Here is a 14,705-nt window from a genome sequence, read left to right as displayed (position 1 = left end):
GGAAGCGCCATGACATCATTCCTAGGATTTCTTTCACTCTCTCTCTCTCTCTCTCCCAAGCCCCCTCCCCCCAAAAAAGACTGCTTGACTGGTTTTCTGGCACTGGGGGGGGGCAGTGGCAGTGTGGTAGTTCCTAGGCACAGGAGGAAGCACAGGAAGAGCAGAAAGAGAAGGAGGAGAAAGAAGAGAAAGAGGAGAAAAAGAAGGCGGGAGAGGACAAAAAGGAGGGAAAGGAGAAAGAAGAAGAGGAGAAAAGGGGGAGAGGAGGAGGAGAAAGAGAAGGAGGGAAAGGAGAAAAAGGAGGGAGTGGAGAAAGAGCAGAAAGAAGCGGAAAGAGAAGAGAAAAGGAGAAGGAGGAGAAAGAGAAAGAGGAGGACAGGGGAAAAGGAGGAAGAGGGGGAAGAGAGAGCTAAAGAGGCGAGGAAGAGGAGGAAGAGGAAGGCTGCTGGCTGTGCCTCCTCCCCCTCTGCTCCTCCCCGTCCCTCCCTCCCTCCCTCCTCCTGTCCCCGGCGGCATGTGCTCCCGCTCGGATCCCGGGGGGCTGCCGGGGCTCCTCCTGCTCCTGATCCCGCTCCTGCCGGGGCTCCTCTGAGCGGGGCTTGCTCCGGGGCCATGGGCTCAGCCGACGCCACCCAGGAGCAGCGCTGGGACCTGGCGGCCGGTGAGTTGGCCCTCCCTCCGCCTGAGGCTGAGCGGACCCTCGCGGGGAAAGAGGCAGGGACGTTTGGGGGGCTGCCCTGCCAGGCCACGGGGCCCCCTTCGGAGAGAGGAGAGGGGGCAGGGGCCAAGGGGGAGGAGGAGGAAGAGGTGCTCTGAGGAGAGTTCCTGCATGGCGGAAGGGGGTGGGTCTGGATGCCTTTGGGGTCTTCTCCTCCAACTCGAGGACCTCCAAAAGGGGGGCGGCGGGAGGAGGGCAGGAGATGGGGAGAGTTCTCTGCTTCCGTGGGGAAGGGGCCAGGGGAGATGCAGGGATTGGGGCAGGGAGGGGGAGGGTCCCTCTTGCTAAAGACCCCCTTGCCCCCCTCCCCCAGGGCCTTGGGGCCACCTCCATCTCCTCCCCCTGCACTGCTCCCCTCTCCTCCTCTGGGCCTCCCCCTCCCAGCTGAACAGCCCCCCATTCGCCAGAAGGAAGGAGGGCTGGGGGCAGGAGGCGGAGGGGGGTCTTCCTTCTTCGGCTTTTGAACCCAGGGCTTGAAGACCAGGGCCACCGCAGAAGGAAAGACAGGCGCGGGAAGAGGGGGACGCGGCCGAGGAGCAGAAGGGGAAGCGCGGCTCCTCCGAAGCAAGAGCAGCGCCTGCCTCTTCGCTCCGGCTCTTGGGCTCAAGGCGGGGAAGGAGGACAGGGGCCCAGCCTGGCTTAGCCTCTTGGCCACAGAGGGGCCTAGGCAGCGGCCCAGGAGCGGAGAACAGGGCCAAGGGCTGGGGAGGGCGACCCACAAGTCCTCCCCCCCAAGACACACACACAAGTGGGCAAGGGATGCCCGCTTCATCTTCCCATTGAAGGGACCACCCTCTCCCCACTCCCCCGAGGGACAGGCACCCTCTTCCCTGGCTTGGCACAGAAGCCCCCGTCCACTCAGCTTTGGGGCAGTTATGCTGTCTTCTCCAGGGGGCAGTTATGTTCTCTCCTCGCCTCTCCAGTTGCCCCAGTTCACTCAGATTTGGGGACACTTCTTCTGCTGCCTTGTCTCTCTGCTCCTCTCTCCATCCTCCTCACCCCATTCCTTCACATTTCTCTAACCCTCAGGAGAACATGAGAGAGAGAAAGAGAGAGAGAGAGAGAGAAAGGGGAGGGAGGAGGATATATATATATGTACGTATGTATGTATGTATGTATGTAGGAAAGCCTGCAGGTCTGTTGGGAGCCCCCCTGAATCGAAGCCACTCTTGCAGCCAAGAACCTGACTTGGAAACTGCCTGCAGGATTAGCCTGCCTTGAGAACTAGGTGCCCTGGATTCTGGTGGTGGCATTCCAGCAGCGGAATCCAGGTTTAGGCAAATGGGGATCATCCCTCTTTCCTTCCCTCCCTGCCTCCCTCTTGACTGAGGCAGGACTCCTCAGGAAGGCACCCCCAGCGAAGGAGGGGATCCTCTGGCCTTGGGACTCCCCTGGGCTGCAGGGGAGCAGCTGGGGATTGGGGCCCTGCTCTGACCCTCAAGTGTGTGCAGTTTCCTTGGCAAGATTCGCTCAGAAAGATTTGCCTTTGGCTTCTTCTGAGGCTAAGAGAGTGTGACCTAGCTAAGGTCACCTAGTGGGTTTCCATGCCTTGGTGGGGACGCAAACCCTACTAGAGTCCTAGTTTAGTGCTCAAACCGCTTCACCAAGCAGGCCCCTCAACTGAAAAGCAGGGGTGGCAAAAGGAAGAGTTTATGGGCATGAAGTAGACAGAAGTTCCTGAAAGGTGACTCAGTGCAGCTTAGGTAGCCTTGCCATTCTTTAAATGCCTCTCACCTTTTGGTATTCACAATCGTGGATCCAGGTTCAGGCATGGGAAATTGTGTTGGCAATTCTTTGCTCCCCACAGCCCCCTAGATATGCATAAAAGGGGATTTGGGGGATCTTGCTGAGTGGGGTAAATTGTAGCACAGGAGGTGGGGATGGGAGGCATTACAAATGAAAGGAACTTTATGAATCAATGGGGAGCCATTTCTGTCAACAGGACGCAGATTCTGGATCCAGTCCTGTCATTGCAAAGACACATAAGAAATTATTTTGCTTATATTCAGTTGCCATTATTTAACTTACATAACTTAGGATACCTGCAGAGGCAAACCTTGGACTCTGCTTCATGAAACCTGCTGTCCAAATTTCAATACTGGAAAAGGAAGACAAAAGGGGGGAGGGTCAGGGGGCAGGCATGGTAAAGGCAAGGATGAGGGAGGATGAAAGTTAGCAAAGTTATTTCAGTTCACCTAAGGACACTTTTTAGGCTTGGCATGTGAAATGGCATACTGTGTCCTGTTGGGAGTGGCCACCATCTCATGACATGTGTGTTGATGTTTGTGTGTCGTGTATACGGCAACACATACACGCACACACACACACACTCCTATAAAACCACATATAGCTTAGAGCAGCAATGGTGGTGTTTTGTCAGGGGAAAGTGTGGTTTCTGTTTCTAAGGGCCTTAAAACCACTCTTGTCAGATTTGCAACAATATTTTGCGGGTGGGGGAATGCTCTGTTAAAAGTGCTCATGCCATCACTCTTCATTTCAGAACTAAAAAGCTGACACTCAAAACTCACCAGATTGGGGCACAAAGTGCAAGATTTACAAGAAGTTTATTTACTCAGAAGCAATTCCTGCTTTGTTCAATAGGATTTGCTTTAGCAAGAGAACTAATAGCATTTTTTCTTGTCAAGGATCTCAACATCCCAGTACTAAATCCTCATCTGTGGACTATTTGTTTTATTTTTATGTACTTTTTGATGCCACCAATCCCCGTAGCGTTGCCCAGAAGCATTTTTCCTCCTGTCACTGTATACACTAAAGGGTGTAAAATGACTCAGAACAGCCCTGGGTAAATAAGCAAGCAAGACAGGAATATAACACGATGTTCTACCCATCACTGTCCTCTCACTGCGGTCATGTTTAAACAATGGCTTAATTTTGGTGCGATGCTCATATTGTTCATTTTGATGGCAGCCCTTAATGAAAATGTTGGGTCTAGTGACACGAAAGTAGGAGGCTTTTGGCATTCTGGCATCAGAAGAAGCACCTGACGTTCAGTTTCTTCTACCAAAGAGATGTCTTTTTACAGCACCAAACCACCTTGCGTTTCAGTGGTTCCTTTCCAAATAAATATCCCTATTCTCAGACATCACTAAGTAGGTAAACAACGATGGTTATGACATGGCCAGCGAACAAGTTGGTGGAACAAGACATGTGTTGAAATCTGATTAGTTTAGATAGAATCACCTGCATACATCTAAATTAAAATAAAAACATCTGGCGTCTCTACCCACCATATACTGTTATGGGGGGGAAAAACTATTAACCAAATGCCACATGCATGCAAAAATAAGCATTCATATAGCACTGAAGATATTTGTGCACAGGTGGGCTAATTAAAAATACAGGGAACCTTGACTTATCAGAAAGAATCCAGATTTGGGGATGTTTCAGATAAATGATTTTAAAAAATAAATACAGGAGTTGCGAGTTGAAGTCAAAATGAACCAGCTATTTCTCCCCAATGGGTATGTATGTGCTGAACCTTTTTTTTTTTTAATGGCACATAAATTGAGCCAAAATGTGCTGGAGTGAAGAAGAACCCAATCTGAGTGTACTGGACCTTTGTCAAGCTTGGTCCAACAAATCCAGATCAGATGAAAAGTCAACGTGTGTTGGCTTTAGCATGCTTAAAGGTGCCACGGTTGAAAGGAGACCCTCGACTGAAAGGGTATTTTTACTCCTGATTGTCTGGCTTTTGAGTTGTCCCTCTAAACCAGCCATAGTATATATAATAGCTTATGACTACAATGCATTTATTTAGATTTTATACTAGCTTAGCAGTCATACTTTCCCATAAAGAATGGTTAGGATTATAGTTAGGTGAAATGGTGAAGAATTTTCTATTAGATATCCGTAGACCTTGTCACAAAACTATAGTTTCCAGGGTCCTTGGGAAGAGACTATTAAATCAGTCTAAATCTGTGAGTGTGCATGCTCATAATTCATAACAGTTATGCAGCCCATGATTATTTCAAGGACAAAAAGCAAGCTCCTGTTTCAGAAAAACCAGTCCTGCTTTTGCAAGACAATAGCATCTCTTGGGAGATGGGAAATAGAAACTCTGTGCTTAAAGAGAGGTAACCCACTGCCAAAGAAAGCCCAGCTGACCAAAACAAACAAAGCATAACACCAGTTCCATCCTGACAACATAATGCCATGAAGAACACCATACCTCATATAAATAGTTACAGATCCACTGAGGAATGGTGCGCTTTTGTTTTAGGTCGCTAGCTGGGAAGTCTAAAACAGAATGTAAAATTCAATTCAGTAGCCAAAGAAGTGCCACTGTTTTTATCCATCCTGAAAGAGAGTGAGAGTCATCAACAGAAAAGGGAGAAAGAGAGCGAGGCTGTTGCCACACTGCAGAATTAATGCAGTTTTAAGCTTCTTTAACTGTCATGGCTCCATCTCAAGGAATCCTGGAATTTGTAGTTTGTTGTGGCACCAGAGCTCTCTGAGAGAGAAGGATCACAAAACTACTAATGTTCTAATTCCATAGCAGTGAGCCATGGCAGCTAAAGTAGTGTCAAACTGTATTAATTCTACAGTGTAGATACAGCCAGAGAGAATGAAAATGAGAGATTAAGAAAACAATGTTCTCAGATGCTGTCTGGTTTTCCAGAGGAGTAAACTTGCTAATTTGCTGCCTCAAAAACAACCCCCGACTCTTAAACTTATTGTATCACAAGGTTTAATGGACTACAGTCTACTTTATGAGACAAGGAAGTGTTATATTGAATTAGCTATGCATGTGTGTGTTTATATACATATATGACTATTCAAGGTGATGTTCTCTGAATCTGTTGAAATGGATTCTTGTTCACAAAATTTATGCCTAATTGCTTTGTTATGCCATAACATTGTTTAAGAAGGGAATTGCTCACTCATTTGAAGTTAGGAGAATGCATTCTAAGCAATATATGAAAAATTGCAACCCTGGGTGGTCCCGCTATAAGACTTCAGAGGTATCTTGTAATATGCAATTGAGCTGAAGCATATTGTTACAGTCAGCCTTAATGATTAAGAAATTAATATTGCTATGAAAACTGCTCCAGGCATTGACTTTCTTTGTCAGATTTGAACTGTAGAAAATCTAGATAAACCAAAAGAGGATATAGATGGCTATAGTCTGATCTTGAGCGAATATACCATTTTAGAGTTTGATACATGGGATGCACTTACTTCAGTGGAGACTGGCTCTGTGAATGAGGGTTAATACAATACACTTAAATGGGTTATCTTGCTTTAAACATATACTGACCTCAGCGGATGAGTGTGATTCCCCTTAGTGCAATTTCTTTTTAATCTGACTAAAAATGATGAATCATTAATGTGATTCAATTAATGGGAGCACTACAGAAAAAGACAATGTTTTCAGGTTAAAAATCTGCTCCCTACTGGATTCTGTCAATTTGGTCAGTGACAATAATTGATAAGCGACTTGAAACTTCACATTTCACTGATACCAAGAGGATGGCTATTTCTTACCAGTTGTTTGTCCCTTGGAGTGTGGGGTTCGAAGCCAAGCAGTGCAATATTTGAGGACCTCAGTAAACACAAAATGAAACCCACATTTGAAAAAGAATCCTTAATATCGCTACTTTGATTGTGAATTAAAGGCAGTCAACGGGGTGAGGAAAAGCAATGTTACAGTAAACGATAAATAGCAGTTGCTTCTCCTTTCCCTTCAGAATAAAGACTGCAGCATCAAGCACCCTTTTCAAATATGTATTTCACTGCATCACGTTCAGTAGACCCCTGAATTATTTGTTGCACACGTGCGTGCATGAGGAGGAGGATGTTACAGTGTAATTTCAAATATATCTTCATTTATTTTTGTGCATATGGAAGGTGTTCACACAAAGGTCAGTTTATAGATCAGAGGGGGTTAACTGGAGAAGGACTTAGTGGTCAATTTTCTGTCCCTGCGGTCATATAGGGTGTTTCCAGGCGTGATCTAGAGTGCTAAAATAAAGCCAGAAAGTGGGTGACAATCAAAAGTCATTTTAACTGTTTTTTTTAAATAGGTATTTTTGATGTATTGAGAGCCAGCATGGTATAGTGGATTGAGTGTTGGACTAAGACTTCTGAGAGACCAAGCTACAAAGCTATGGAAACCCACATGGTGACCTTGACTGAGTCACATTCTCTCAGCCTTAGAGGAAGGGGATGGCAAACCTCCCCTGAGGAAATCTTGCCAAGAAAACCCTAGAATGGGATTGCCTGAAGGCACATAACAATAATTTTTGATGTGAAGGGACCCTCTTCAACCTATTTCAAAGGTGAATTGTCATATTTGAAGGCTTCCAGGATGGGTAATGTGTCCTTAGTAGGGACAGACAAAGGGCAGTCTGGGGAATGTGGACTGGCCAAGGGCTACACAAGCATTCTTGGGTGTTTCATGTGACCTGAGGGCAATGTTGTGCCCACTCTGGTTGTAGATACAGCCCATGTCAAGTTTGATCCTTATCCAATCAGATGTGATGTTTTATTCTCCTGTTTTATTGTAGAATCCATACCGAAATGGACCCATGAGACATAAATTTTATGATGTCGTTTTCTGAAGAACTGTAAACAAAGCACCCATGTTTCAATCACCTGCTGTATGCAAGGATTTTTGTTTTTCTTGGACAGAAAGTGCATTTTACTTGATAGTGGAAACAGACTCAGATCAAATTTGAAAATTGAACTTACTGTCAGGTTTGTGATTATCTGTGTGATTCCACTGGATGTTGAGTTTTCCAAGCTTGTTCTCCTGAAGCATCCCTTCCTATTCATGGAAATAGGACTGCCAGCGGCTTGGTAGATGTTCAGTGGGGATGAAGAGGTTGTTTGTTGATAACTGTCCTCAAGTCAATTTGACTCATGGTGACCCTGTGAATGAGACATCTCCAAGATGCCCTGTCCTCAGCCTCTCTGTTCAGGTCCTGCAGGCCCAGGCCTATGTCTTCCCTGATCGAGTCTAGCTATCTGTCATGTTGTTTTCCTCTTGTTCTGCTGCCCTCCACCTTCCCTATAATCGTTGGTTTTTCTAATGATTCATTTTTCCTCATGCTGTGGCCAAAGTACAACAGCCTCAATTTAGTCATCTTGGCTTCCAGAGGTAATTTGGGCTTGACCTATTCTAGGACCCCTGTGTTTGATTTCTTAGCCATCCATGGCATCCTCAGCATTTTTCTCCAACACCAATTCTCAAGTGAGTTGATTTTCTTACTGTCAGCTTTTTTCACTGTCCATCTCTCACATTTGGACATATATGGTGACGGGGAATGGAGTGGGTTTGACTATCCTCACTTTAGTGTTTTGAGTTATGTCTTTACACTTTATTTTCTTGTAAATTTCTTTCATAGTTGCCCTTCCTAGTCCTAGTCTTCTTCTGATTTCTTGACTGCAGTCTCCTTTCTGATCAATAGCTGGAGATGTAGTTACTGTGATATAACAGCCAAGCACTTGTATGGAGAGGTTTCTCGTTCTTATTCTCATCTGAGCAACAACTTTTTAAAGTGCCATTAGAATAGGCTCAGTCTTATGCCTTGAAGGTGTTGCTTAGCCATGTCCCCCACCCACACCCCCAGAATACAGGAATGAGGATATTGACAGCTTGCAAGCTTGTAAGAATTCTTGGAAATAAGAAGCACGTTTAGGTTCTGTAAGTGGTTCAGCCAGGCAGCCAACTAGCTTGGTGCAATAGTTAGAGTGTTGGACTTGGATTTAGAGAGCCAGGTTCAAATCCTCCTTGGGACACCAAGCTCAGCATCAGGCAATCATAACCTACCAGGCAGGGTCATTGTAAAAATAAAGTGTGGAGAAGATTATGACATGTCCATTACCTGGATTTGTTTGGTGGAAAGACAGGAGATATATATATTAAGCTTAAGTTAAGTAAAGTACGTGTGTGTGTACATATACACACTCGACTGGATAATTTGCAACTGCCCTTTGATAATCAGCTGTTCAATGCATTCTTCATAGTGGAAGCTGGCAGAATAAAGCCTGTAGCAGGTATGAGATTTGAGATTACAGCATCTGTTAAATATCTTTGCCCAGAAGCTTGCAAAGAGCAGTTTTTGGATCAATGGAATGTTCTATTTTACAGTGTGCACAAACTGGGTACAACTTTTCTATAGCCATTGGAGGGCAGGGAAGTGATGGGGAAATTAATTTTTGTCATCTAATTACTCCTTATAATGATTTGTTGTTTGGAGGTGATATCACATGTTTTTGAATGAAATGGGCAAGTCTTTTAGACTAGGAAGAAAAATTAGTTGTACCTGACTATTGTTGCAAGCCTGTATGACTGTGATTTGCCCAGATCTCGGAAAAGTTACTTTTTTGGAATAACACTCCTAGAATCCCTCAGCCGGCATGGAAGCTGTAGTCTAAAAAGTAATTTTTTCAAAGTTCTGGTGGTGTGGCATCTTCCGAAGACACCCCAGGGTGTTGCATGGCCTTAGCTGGCTGAATCAGTATTCCTGCAGTTGCAATAACCAGATGTAGCTTGTCAGCACTGTGCAAGGCAGTTATTCCCTTGAGACATTAGCAGAGAAGAAGGGGCACAGCAGGATCATGATTCCTGTACATGACATCCCAGTGGTATTTTTCCAAACATGCAGACAGCTGCTTCACTAACCCCCGTGCACAAATATTTAGTATTAATTGTGATAGGCACTATAGCAAAACAGACTTGCTTCTCAAAGAAAGAAAGAAAGAAAGAAAGAAAGAAAGAAAGACTGTGATGATGGATTTACATCAGCACAAACTATTCTGTGCAGTCTACCTGTATGTGGAGGTGTGGGTTTTTTCTAGAGTTTTCTTTGGGTTGTCCTGGAAACTTTGTCAGCTCATTTTTCAGTGTATCAACAATAGAGTGGTAGTGAACATTTCTGTACCAATTCCAAATCCAGCAAAAGATGGCGAATGACAACTCTTTCACTAACAACAATAACAACAACATTGTTGGGGATTTTTGTTGCTTAAAGATTATATAAAGGTCTAATTGGAATGTTAGCCAATATTTTCATCATGCAAGTTGCCACTAAACCAGTTCCTGTTTGCCAACCATACATGCCCCCCTCCCCCTGCAGTTTGAGAAGTCTCTTGCTTTTGTTAGATAGTATGTGGCTATCCAAACAGGTCAGGCGTGGAACACTTAATAGATGGCTGGTGAGTTATGTTCAGCTTGGTGGGTTACAAGTACGGAGGGCTTAATCTAGAAATATATTTCCTTACACACTAGGAATGTGCCTTCAAGTTGGGAAGGTCATAAACTGGCAGTCATCAGTCCCTTGTACTGCAGTAATAAATAACCCAAATTCTGTTGCTTTCTAAGGGTTTTGTTCCCGCAGACATTTTAAAGAACAGCCCCAACATTTCTAGGCACATTTCAGCATTTGCTCTGCAAATCCTGAAATGTGTTCTGAAATTCCACAGTGTTGTGTAGCTAATTAGTTATTGCATTAATTAGTTGCAAGTCCAGCCACAGCAATTTATTATCCTTGTCCTGTATCGAATGCTTCTTACTGTTAATTATGCATTCAATTGGATGGCTCCCTGGGCCTTGAATTTACTGGATTTGTTCTTGTTCACATTGCTTCTCTAGTCATGCATTTGTATTTGATCCTCTGCATATGTTCAGAGTAGTCTATTGGCTGATCTTGTGAACCGCTCAGTTTTATTCCTCTGTTTGGCTTGCGGCCATTCCTTTGGGCCAGGAAATGCATGATGAGTATCCCTTGCCAATTTGTTAGATGAGGTTTGATGCCAAATGTGAGATACCCTAGAAGGGGGATAGGGGGTGAAGCAGTGTAAAGAGTGGTGGAAGCACCATATCTGCAAAATTTGCTTTTCCACTGCAAAGCACAATAGCAAACATTTTAGCAAATGAATCCCAGTCTTTGTGCAGATAACACTCAAAGGCACCATCTGCACACAGACTTAACATATTAGCTTTACTCCTTCCTTGTCTGCAGGTGATCGGTGTAGGGATTTTTAAAATAACTGTGTTTCCTACTCACCTAAAACACCAAGTTATTTAATATGACAACTCTCTAGAAGGGTGAATATGGATGAGCAGCTTTCTGTGAATGCCACAGTTCACTCAGTCACATGCAAGGGAAAAATTGGAGGGCTGTCTGTTACAATACTGGAGCTGTTGTGCAATTCCCCCATGTCTAGATCACATGTGGGCTGCTCCCACATACATATATGATCTTTTGCAATTCTGGTGCTGCCTGAATGGCATGAGATCTAACCATAGGGAAGGCACATCCTTGTGTTCGTTGTGAGAAAAACTAGGGAACAAATTTAAATTATAAAATCTAAATATCCATACAATTCCAGATTAGTTCTGACATACACTCTCTGAAACAAAATTCACTTGACCATTAAGCAATATAAACATATGGCTTCTAAAGGATAAGCCTGGTGGTCCATATATTCCAGGGGTTCCCAACCTTTGGTCCTCTAATTGTTTTGGACTTTGGATCCAGAGGCCCCAGACAACTTGGCCAAGAGTCAGGAATTATGGAAGCTGAAGGCCAAAATATTTGGAGGACCAAAGGTTAAAAAAACACTAATTCTAGCCAATAATTATGAGCAATGAGTGGCCAATGGTTATAAGCAATGATTATAAGCAATGAATGCAGTTACAAGGCTTTTGCTAGTCCTGTTACTACTAATTATAATATTTCATGTGGTCTTATAGGAAAAGTGGACCACAAGCCTTACTCCATGTGCCCTACTAGTAAAATACTACTTTAGCTTTGTCATCTTGCTCCTCCTGCATGATTATAACATGTATTGAACTTCCGTGAGCATATAGCTCAGTGGTAGAGGGCATGCCTTCCTTTTAGAAGGTCCTGAGTTCAAATCCTGTTAAAAAGAGGAGGGAACTAATGTGAAAATTCTGTGCCTGAAACCATGGAGATCAATTGCCAGTCAGAGTAGGTAACCATGGGCTAGATGACCTCCATTCTGAGTCATACAATTATGGAATCATTGAGGGGATCCACAAGGGTCAATCTTCTGCTATGTAGGAATACACAATTAAAGCAATCCTGAAAGGTGCTCATCCAAACTCTGTTTAAAGACCTCCAAAGAAGGATAGTCCACCACCCTCCAAGGCAGTCCATCCCACTGTTAAACAGTATTCATATACCTGGGAACATTTATCAGAAGATCATTTCTGATGGTAAGAACTGTTCAGCCATGGAATTTGCTGCCTCAGAATGTGGTGGAGTCTCCTTCTTTGGAGGTTTTAAAATAGAAACTGGATGGCCATCTGAGTGGTTTGATTGTGTATTCTTGTATGGAAAGAAGTTGGACTAGATGGCCCTTGTGGTCTCTTTCAATTCTAAGAGTCTATGGAGATTATCACACGGAGGCTTACCATCCTTAAAACATGGCTAGATTGTCCCTAAAATGTGAGGGTGTGATCACCAGTCGCTCTTGTCGCCTGTGATGAAATTGTCATGGGGGTATCCTGTCATTAAAGTGTTTGTGGAGCCGCCATTTCTCTGCATAATGAGAACTTCTGTTAGGCAGAGAAATGGCGGCTCCACAAACACTTTAATGATGGGATGCCTCCATGATGATTTCATCACAGAAGACAAGCGTGACTGGTGATCCTACCCTCGCACTTTAGGGATGATCTAGCCATGTTTTAAGGATGTTAAGCTTCTATGTGATATTCTCCTATGATTCTGGCTATATCTGATGAAAAGTGAAATTCAACAACTCTTTCAGGGCATGGATTTTCCAAGCCTGAAATGTACCACATAGTGCCTTTAATCAGAGAACTAAAGTTCTTTCTAAAGTAGAGAGTATAGCATTGTCTGCAGTAAGACAAATGGATACACTACATGGACTACCTTGTGCAAAATCCCAGAAATTATGAAAGGCATTCACTCCCACCTTATTCACTACCATGAGGCAGTGATGTATTCAAATGTTTTAGTCCAAGTTTCAAGTGAAGTCTCAAGTCTCTATGTTGACGTCTCAAGGCAAGTCTCAAGTCCTTGCAAGATACTTTCAAGCTGAGCCTCAATCTGGGAGCCAATTTTTAACTACAACATAAAGAGTGGTATGCATTTCTAAAAAGGAACAGCAAGCACGTTAGGCAATGGGTTTGAGGCAGTGGTTGAGGTCTGCTTGGCAGGCTGTCCCCACTGCACATCACTGGAGCCTTCTCAAACTTTTCAAAACCTTTAGAAGGATCCTTCCACCTCAAACCATTGCCTAACATAATTGCTGTTCCCTTCTGAGAAATGCCCACCCCAATTTGGGGGTGGGTTTTGCCTGCTGCTCAAAGTGAATAGCACCAGCAAGTCTGTCATTAAAAATATACAAGTCTCAAGTCAAGTTGGGTCAGGGTGTCATTTCTACCAAGTCACAACACTGAAGTTGGACAAGACTGTGACAAGTTCACCTGTGCCCAGTCTTCTTAAGTCCAAGTCAATTGACTCAAGTCTACATGACTGCCAGAGTGCAGATTTTAGGTGCCAGAAAAGGATAGACATGTGTTCATTCCTTTGTAATTTTTAAAAGTATATTTATTTGTTTGTTTGTTTTTGCTGACAGGCAGAGAGAGAGAGATGTTGTGGTATCAAAATAACTGGCTAAGCTTTGGGTATTTATTTGCACCTTGTCGTGTGTGTGTGTGTGTGTGTGTGTGTGTGTGTGCGTGCGTGCATGTGCATGTGCATTTGTGCACTTGCTGCTCCACCTCAGATAGAAGAGCATGTCTTGAACTGGCTTTGCCATTATGTATTCCGCAGCATAACAGTAGTATTAAAAAAACACCAAGCACCCCATAGCATTGAACCTTCTCTTTCTTGGTGGGGAAGGAGAATGTGGTTTGCCTTTTGTTTTGACTCACTGGTTACCAGAAGTGCTGATATTAGCAACATTAGAGCCATACTCCCTGCCCTGTCATTACAACCTCAGAACTTATGAAGGTGGGAGGAAGGGAGGGATGGTCCCCTCCCCCCACAAGAGTCTCCTGGCATTTCCAAACCTGTTGTATTTTCTGGCATCTCCCAGGGCCTTGGGTAGTTGTACTGACAGCTCTTTCTGTGGCATCGCAGCAAAGTCTTTTGTCTCCCAGATTATGTAGATTCTACATTGTGTAAAGCATGGGACTGTTGGGGAAATCTTCTCACTTACAGCTGCTGCATAGCGAAAAATCACTTTTCTAGTATGGAAGAAGATGCCTCATCTATTCTGTGTCTTTTTGCAATGGATGTTCTTCTAAGTCCTCCAGTCCTAGTCTGAGCCTGTCAGCTGTGTTGCCGCAATCAACATAATCAGGAAGCAATCGCAGCTTTAATATTTTGGAGTAAGAACTGACTTTTTGTAAAACATCTCATTAAAGAGGCCAGCTTGAATTTCATTTTAAAAAAATAGCTGAAATCTGGAAAAGAGTTCATTTATAGGAAACAAAAAGGAAAGCAATCTGTCCTGAATGATGCAGGTTAGATCTGTAAGCATCCTGGTTGGCAGATCTCCCACGGATGAAAGGAATAGATGCAGGAAGACCCAGCAAGTCTGCGAAGTGGGAGAGCCAGATTAAGCTGAACCAGAGACTTATTGGTTATGCTTTGCCCATGCTCTTTCACAGTACCTACTGTAAAGACAAAATGAGGCTTGGAAAAGTTGCTTTTTTGGACTATAACTCCCATAATCCACCAACCAGTATGGTCACTCGTAGTGGCCAAAGAAGAGTAAAATTTCCAATCATTGGAGAACATGGGAAACAATGTATTATTACCCATCCTTAGTCTTTGGACTAACTATTTTGCACTGCAGTTCCCATTAGCTCCTGCCAGCATGGCCAATTATTATGGGGGTTCTGGTTCAAAATTTCAAGTATATTTTTCCCTGAGAGTGACAGACAAATCTCTATCTGTCTACCTACCTACTTACCTATCTACCTAATATGCCTGCCTGCCTGTCCAGCTAGTTATCAAGTTCA

The 14,705-nt window shown here is 44.0% G+C and overlaps 1 protein-coding gene across 2 annotated transcripts in view; it reads left to right on the top strand.

The window, feature by feature from the left end:
- Positions 1-417: 417 nt before the first annotated feature.
- The window catches only part of CHRM4 (cholinergic receptor muscarinic 4), an 80,288-nt gene continuing 66,000 nt past the window's right edge, over positions 418-14,705 (top strand). The window contains exon 1 of one of the 2 annotated variants that reach the window (XM_042445222.1): positions 418-661. In XM_042445222.1, the coding sequence (XP_042301156.1) occupies positions 613-661 (49 nt within the window). In that variant the 5' untranslated portion in view covers positions 418-612. The remainder of the gene's footprint in view (positions 662-14,705) is intronic. The other variant, XM_042445223.1, reaches the window with a different exon arrangement.

This window comes from Sceloporus undulatus, chromosome 1, assembly GCF_019175285.1.
Source record: "Sceloporus undulatus isolate JIND9_A2432 ecotype Alabama chromosome 1, SceUnd_v1.1, whole genome shotgun sequence".
NCBI lineage: Eukaryota > Metazoa > Chordata > Lepidosauria > Squamata > Phrynosomatidae > Sceloporus > Sceloporus undulatus.
Note: the sequence above shows the minus strand (reverse complement) of the source record. Positions and strands in the feature narration are given on the sequence as shown.